At 43.3% G+C, this 7,500-nt stretch overlaps 2 protein-coding genes across 3 annotated transcripts in view; one reads left to right on the top strand and one right to left on the bottom strand.

The window, feature by feature from the left end:
- The first annotated feature begins 684 nt into the window (after positions 1-684).
- Positions 685-1,632, top strand: LOC125950971 (dynein axonemal assembly factor 6). Its single transcript, XM_049679393.1, has 2 exons — positions 685-967; positions 1,036-1,632. Exons 1-2 carry the CDS (start codon positions 862-864, stop codon positions 1,560-1,562), a joined length of 633 nt encoding a protein of 210 aa, XP_049535350.1. The 5' UTR covers positions 685-861; the 3' UTR covers positions 1,563-1,632.
- Positions 1,633-1,968: 336 nt separating this feature from the next.
- The window catches only part of LOC125950970 (transcription factor mef2A), a 10,465-nt gene continuing 4,933 nt past the window's right edge, over positions 1,969-7,500 (bottom strand). For both annotated transcript variants that reach the window (XM_049679391.1, XM_049679392.1), the window contains exon 4: positions 1,969-7,500. This exon is cut by the window's right edge and continues 988 nt beyond it. In XM_049679391.1, the coding sequence (XP_049535348.1) occupies positions 6,713-7,500 (788 nt within the window). In that variant the 3' untranslated portion in view covers positions 1,969-6,712.

Below are 7,500 nucleotides of genomic sequence, written 5' to 3'. Positions count from 1 at the left end.
ACAGAATATATGGCACGGCCATCAAACCGCGACCAGACCACTGCGCGGCGTTGTCGCAGTGCTGATGCTGACTGAGTAAGCGGGCAAGGCAGAGGCTGGTCGATGCTGGGATCAAGAAGAAGGCGAAGACAGGCAGCAGACGAGACCGACGCACGCCGCCCAAACATGAAGCGTGCGCGCGCGTTCGCTGATCGCGATTTGGTCGTGACACAACCGTTTTGAGGGGCTAGTGGTTATAAGAGAAACGGATAATATCACAAGCAGCAGCCGCAGCAGCCACGGCCAAAGAACCGCGCGGAAGAGGCGATTGTTTCCGATTGAGGCAAAACCGATATCATAGAATGATCTCTACCGATCGGATATGGTATTTGATTTTGTACAGTGATCGCCTGTATTTTATACTCAAGACCCTATGGCACGGTTAGGGAGAGATCTTCATCAGTCTCTTCCTGATACAGAATTGAATGTGTGATTTATAGTTTCATGAAATGTGAATCGACGTTTGAACCTACCGGACTAGACATGCAACCATTTAACGGACAAATCTAATGCGGCATAGTTATGATCCGGTATTCCATATTTATAAAGAATATATATTTTCATTTCGCTCAAAAGTAGTCCCATCGTTTATCCAGTAGTGAGCAGTTAAAATCGTATTCAAACGGGACACCCAAAAATCCTCATGCGTCAGAGCGTCTAGGTTACCCAGTGCTACCATAGCAACATTCCATATTTAGTATGCTGGTGAGCGCACAGTGCGACCCGCTTGTACCTGGCTGTGTTTTATCGATATTACAAATCATAGTCGACTGGGATTGATTGGAAGTGCGTGTTTGTGTTCTCATATTTTATGCCGGCAAGATGTCCCTCCTAGGTGGTGAGAGCATTAAAATGCTTCAGAAGCTTTTGAAAACCAGCAACGATGACTCGTCGGATGAGGAAACCCAGCAGGATGGTCCACAATTTGGTTTGTCTTGAGCTATTCAGCTGTCCCCGCCTTGGCGATATTGCCTCATTCACCGTATACACTTTCAGGGCCTGGAGACATCGGCGAACCTGTGGCGAAACCAAGCAAAAAGAAGATCACCACTGTTGACCCAACGGAGCATATAACACCGTGCACCTATGCGCCACTGCAACCGTCAGCGGTACCCGATGAGAAACCGCAGACACTCGAGGAATGGGAATTGCAGCAGCAGTGCGAGGCTGAAGCCTTGTTCGAAACTCGAAAGCGGCCCGAGTATAGGATATCGTATCGCCAGACGGTGGCCACTGAGGATATCTATCTGCAGATGAATTGTAAATCTCCCAGTACGGCCAGTTGCGAAAATATGATTATCGATGTGTATCTGACCGGCGAAGAGGACACGATCGGCATACATCATATTGAGTTGGCGGTTAAGCAGCAGGGTATAGTAGTGGCCACCCCGAAGTATCGGCTGGATCTGGTGCTACCGCACCGCATCGATCCGGACAAGGGTAATGCGGCCTGGCTCTCGGACGTGAAAACACTGCGGCTCACCTTGCGGATGATGCGAGAGCTAGATTTTGTCAATTTTTAAGCGAACGCCGCAACCAGTGGCCTTTCATCACGATCCATGAACGAAATTGAAAGCAATGGCTTCGGGAGGTCAATGCAATAGATTATGTGGAATTATGTGCAAAGTAAAAGTAAACAAAATAATGCGTGTATCGAGTTACAATTCAATGCAGTATGGCGACAAGTAAGGGGTTATCAACATTTTAATCCTGTTAATTGGGCAATTTGAAAAGAATGTTCATGAAGAATCAATTTTGCACTGCAGGTCACATCGGCACTTCTAGAAAATAGTCCATTACAACAATGATCCCCTTCAAAAGTCATCGTAGTTATGGCAACCAACAATAACGTAACCTATTGGTGGTTCCAGACAAACAAATATGTGAATAGTTGCATCTCCAGGAAACAGAACGCAATTATTCAACGATTCGCCGCACGTATTCGCGGATGGCGAACAAATAGGATAGGTAATTGAATGTGCTCCATAACTTAACTTAATGATATTTTATTTATATGGTTGATGTGCGACGTTCAAATTTGAATGAAACGGGTTGATGCAAACGACTGGTGCTTGCATTGTGCTCAGAGGTAAATTGAATGGTATCCCCATGCACCACAGAAACCACAAATGCAATTTCTGAAACTCTTCAGCAAATGTCAATCGTAACGAGGTAGGGGTACCGCAATAAATAAAGGAGGGACCGCTTTAGTACACGCCAGTTGAAATGCCTTACTGAAGAGGAAATGACTTAATTTAGAGACGGAATCTATGAATTATATCTACCGGTTTTTCCCTTTTACAGACGATCGAGCAACCACTGTACAAATAGCTGCCATTCTGCCAAGCTAGCGCTATGGGCAATTTTATAAAAATCTACGCGAAGGAACTGTTTTGCTAACTTGTTTAAATTATTTTATTTATAATTTTATATATAAATACACTGCTTGTTTTGTTTCCGTAATAGACTAATTGTTGTCGAATTATTTTACGCTTTCCTATATTCATATGTTTTTTTTTGTTTTATATATATTCACTACTTCAGAGTAGAATGAGAGTTTCTATTTTTCTTTTATCCTGTCTGTCTGATTTACCAGTTCGTGCGCAATCGCCTCCTGCAGCCCCCTCATTCTGGATTTCATTGTTTCATTTGTGTTTCTTTTTTCCCGAAATTTTCCCATCGATTTTAGCCATTTTTCTTAAATTTCAATTCCTATATCTTTCATTTGAACTATTCACAATCTTGCCTAATCTAGTACATCGTTTTCTCATCTTGCAGACTTTCTTTTGCCAATAACACCATTTTGCGATTTTTGTTCTTGGTTTGTGTGTGTTTTATTTTGCCAACGATCTGTTCCGTCATCACATCACGGACACACAGGGTCCTTTCCATGTTCGCACTCAATTCAAATCTCTTTCCAGCTAATCATCACGCAATTGCATTCGTCGATTAGACACACAACCAGAATCTCGTGCAACTCTCTATTCCATGCCTTCGGCGGTTGCTAATAAGATTTCGGGGGTTTCCATACCCTATATCTACTACAATCAAGGTTAGTTTTGTTCAAATGATTTTTGTGGAAACCCAAAAGCATCATCCAATGGCCATTTAGCTGAATAAAAAGCTCCTTGTTGCTTATTACACTAACGATTCCGTGATTAGCTTACTTACAATTACGATGCTCGTTCTCGCAGTATCCTTTCAAACAAACCGCATCCGAAACCACACGCACACACTTATGCTCGCTAGAGCTTCCTAATTCGCTTCACCGTTCTTATCATACGCAACACATTCACTTGCCTCCGACGTCGATGATAACTGACGCCGGTGTTTTGGCGAAACGACTATCACTTTCTATCTAGAGTAGTCAAACCGTTTAATCCCTCCCACATTGAATGTTCTATTTACAAACAGAAACAAAAACAAACGACGCAACTCGCTATACGAGCATTTTAATTCGAAACTGACATCCTCGCGGTGTGCACTGCGAGCTAAATCACGATGTGCACTTCTCTGCCAATCCTCTCATTTGATTTAAATTGTCCTTCGCCACTTATCCCGCATCATTTACATGAACCTAAGCATATCTTTCTATCTGGGTTCTTCTAGCTGGGATTTACACACCAACACACAGGACACACGCACGTTTATCGATAAGCGAGAACCAGGAGAGATAGAGAATAACTACCAATTCTGTTTTGGTCGTTTTTCCTTTTCGTTACGCCGTTTCGGAAATGTTGCTTTGGGATTAGTATTGTGTACTTTTAACTTGTTTTTTTCGCCTTTTTCAACTTTTCTGATTGCTATAGCTTATTCTTATCTACAAAAATAGCATTCACATATGCTCTTCGTTCATCATCTCTATCAGCTCTACGCAACAGTAGTTGTAATAGTAGTAGGTATACTCAGTCCGGGAACACTGCCACAGCGTTTAGTACTGCAGCAGCCAGTCGGGGGACAGAAGCAGGATCACGCTGAATCTATGGGGATTGTTATTGGTTTGAGGCAAGGTAAATTGCATTTGGAAAACGAAATAAATCGTCAACTTGCAAACAGCGATGTCGCAAATCATTGAAATAGTATTTTGAGAGTGGCTTTGAATCTTATACCCTTATAAGGTACGTTGTTTTCATCCCTTTTATCAGGCAAAGAAATATGAAATACGCAATACAAACGCTACGCGTTCGTTGCACAATGCTATAGTTGTAGGCCTGCCCTTGTCAAATCCATCTCCCGGGCAGTCCCTTAACTTAATCAATGCTGATTCCATTCAAACGAACCACATTAGTAGCGATCGTTTGCCTTAGATTCAATAACAATCAGAAACTGTTTGATGTGCACCATCGTGAGTTTACATAATCTACTGGAACCAGAATAGCAACACCACGGATAGTAGCAGTGTGAATGTGAATGTCTCGACCGATAGCTTAAAAATTACTACGGCGTATGGGGTGTACAGTGCCGATTACGGAGTCCGAGTCCCGTCGGTACGGATCTATGGAGCCACACATCATTACACTAAGCCTACGTTTACCTTGGAACCAAGCCATCCCGGGATTCGTACGTTTCTTCGAGCCTTTTTCGCTTATCCTACGATTCTGTGTTCTTAAAAACCATATGTAATAGTGTACACACTGACTGTTTCCCATAAAACCTCCGAACAATTCCTGCCTCTCTTACTTGCTAGTGCATGGTCTGGAGCCGTAAGTATGTTAGATGCTAAAATTTCAAAGTCGAGTTTAACTAAAATCTCTCCACACTTGCACACGATCGCGCTGACTTCACAGCTTCTGCCAGCCCAACATTAAGTATACCTTTGTCAGCATTGATGCATCATTGTCCTTCCCTTCGAATAATACACCACTCCCGTCTGCTGGGATTGCTTTACCTACGACAGAGAGTTTGCTGATTTTTTTTTGCAAATTCTTTTTATGATTTCCGTGTGCCAGAGTTCGAATCTATAAACATAGCTGCTTTCGAAGCAAAAGTATAGAGCGCATGTGCAAAGTTGTCAACTTTCCAACTTTCTTAACATCTTCCCAAAACTTCTTGTTAATATAAAAAAATTCTGCTAAACATTCCAGCGTAGCACCCGAAAGTAATTCTCTAACATGCTTTTAAAACCAATTTCAATTTTACATAACACATTCACAATACAGCTCTAACCGCTCTAAAAACGAACGAAGGCAGGAAGGGTTTCCCTTTTAAAGCGGTAACGAAAAGGAGGAGAACGCTTTTGCTGTAGTATTTCTTCTCTCTCAGTTCAATTTTCCACAGATCCGTATTTGTGAGCGATGTTTTGAACTACACTGCACATTGGTGATACTACCCACAAAAGAAGGAACGCCTTGGACAGCCCTGGTGACAACGGTCTTATCAAAAATGAAAAGATTGCGAAGAGGAAGGATTCACAGATGTTCCTGGCGGGGTGTCCTAGTCCTGGATTCGTTGTGGTGGTTCGAGAATCAGCATTTTTGGTTGCAAAATGTCCTGTTTTACCCTCTTTTTTATTTTTATCATTAGAAATCGCTTAGATTGTGACACGTCCGATAGCTCTAACGGCAGAGTGCTGGCCCCCGGTGTGGGTACGAGATTATCCTATATAAGTATTCTTTTTATCGTCGAGATTTAAACAAATTCGTGATTGATAGAAAAGCTTCCTAAAATGGCGAATAACCGGATTGCCACTTGAGTTGTGTTCTGCTACCATAAACCGTACTGCGTATTCTTGAATCCTGCGATCTGTACTTTGTATCAAACCAACTATTAGCCGAAATAATATGCAGCAGTATGTCAAACTGTTCTGCTTCTGATCATGGCACGAAATTGTGCTAATAGTATCGTCCCTTCCTGCACTACAATATGACGAATACCCAAGTATTGCATATCGCATACAATCTTTATACATCTACTCAATCTGAAAAATGAAGCCAATGCTAATTTTGCGCTCCTTCCAGCTTCCAAACAGGAAAATGTGTCAGTGTAGGAAATGTAAAAGTTAAGGTGACACAGCTACAATTAAAAACATCCATCGCCTGGGACGTGCGTGTTTTGCGGACGTAAAACAACTTTTATCATAACCTATGCTGTATGCGCTAGAAAACCAAATACATAATAAAATCATTAGTTCGACACTCGTGTCACGTCACAACTAATAGGGGCATTTTCCGTTCAATGCTCCCTACACTAAGCCTTAAGAGTCGCACGCAGCTTTCTTAATTACACAACTCAAGATTTGGTTCTCGGAAGAAACCAATGTGTACCAATATGCAGTTCCTTTTGTCGCTGCATTTGTCCTTTTAACACACTTTTTGTTTTGGGATTTTGGCAGAGAGTATTGTGTCGATGTCAAATTTCAGGGGCCCCAATTTAAGAACCCTTGAGAGCCCTTCGCAATCTTATTTACCGTAGAGGTACACCAGGCAGCAGCAGCAGCAGTAACAGCAGCAACACAAACAGGAGTAGGAGCCAGAACATCATGCAGATCATCTCAAGTAGAGCTGCCATCGGCTTGGTTGAAGTTTACCGCCATTTGTGCCGAGGAAGATGATGATGACGAGGGAAACGAATCGAGAACGAGCGAGAGAAGCATGGCTACTGCCGCAACGGACACAGTAATCACCACCAGAACGGATCGGTTTAACCGTATATCGCCTCCAACTGACATCGATTATCACTTACCGCTGACGTTCACGAGGTTACTACTATTACTACTACTACTACTACTAGAGTTACCGCTGCCGCCGCTGCTGCTGCCACTTGTGGTGTTACTGATGTTACTAGTGCTAACAGTAGCTCCCGGTACTCCACTATTGCCGGAGTCAACCGCCACCGCTATCGAGGAGGACGTTGGCGAACTCGACGGCACATCCAGTGAACTGTTATTGCTATTGTTGCTACTATTGCTACCATTGTTGTTGTTGCTACTGCTGCTGTTGCTGTTGCTACTTGTCGTACTGTTGCTAGTCATTTGAGTAGAGCCGGTACCGACACCGCTACTACTAGTACTGTTATTGCTACTGCTGCCAGTGCTGCTACTGCTGCTGCTGTTGTCACGATCCAACTTGATCACGCCAACGTTATGATGATCGGCAGTGCCCGAGTTGTTGTTACTGACTAGCGTCGACGTGCTAGTGGTCAATGTTACAGAAGATGGTCCGGAGGAGGAGGTTGTGTTGTAGTCAAGAGTAAAATTTGAATTACGTGTCATATCCTCCATCGATGCCTCGGGACAATCGAGACCCGTGTGTTTCTGGGAGCCACAGTTGTAGCAGGAGCCCCCTCCAATAACAAACGTACTGCTAACCAAAGGTATACCGGTACCATAACCAGTAATGGTCATGGTCTTTCCCGTTTGCAACAAACCGATCGAACTCGAAGCGACTCCAGCCGTAGTAGCTTGCTGTGATGGAGATGATCGCAGGTTTGGAAGGGATGTCTGTGTGCTGGCGACCGCCACCG

Source organism: Anopheles darlingi, chromosome 2, assembly GCF_943734745.1.
Source record: "Anopheles darlingi chromosome 2, idAnoDarlMG_H_01, whole genome shotgun sequence".
NCBI classification, from domain to species: domain Eukaryota; kingdom Metazoa; phylum Arthropoda; class Insecta; order Diptera; family Culicidae; genus Anopheles; species Anopheles darlingi.
Note: the sequence above shows the minus strand (reverse complement) of the source record. Positions and strands in the feature narration are given on the sequence as shown.

Bases quoted from the DNA above. Each gene is read 5' to 3' on its own strand.
- LOC125950971 (XM_049679393.1), top strand. From the start codon at position 862: ATGTCCCTCCTAGGTGGTGAGAGCATTAAAATGCTTCAGAAGCTTTTG. The intron at 968-1,035 runs GTTTGTCTTGAG...ATACACTTTCAG, and splicing joins GCAGGATGGTCCACAATTTG to GGCCTGGAGACATCGGCGAA.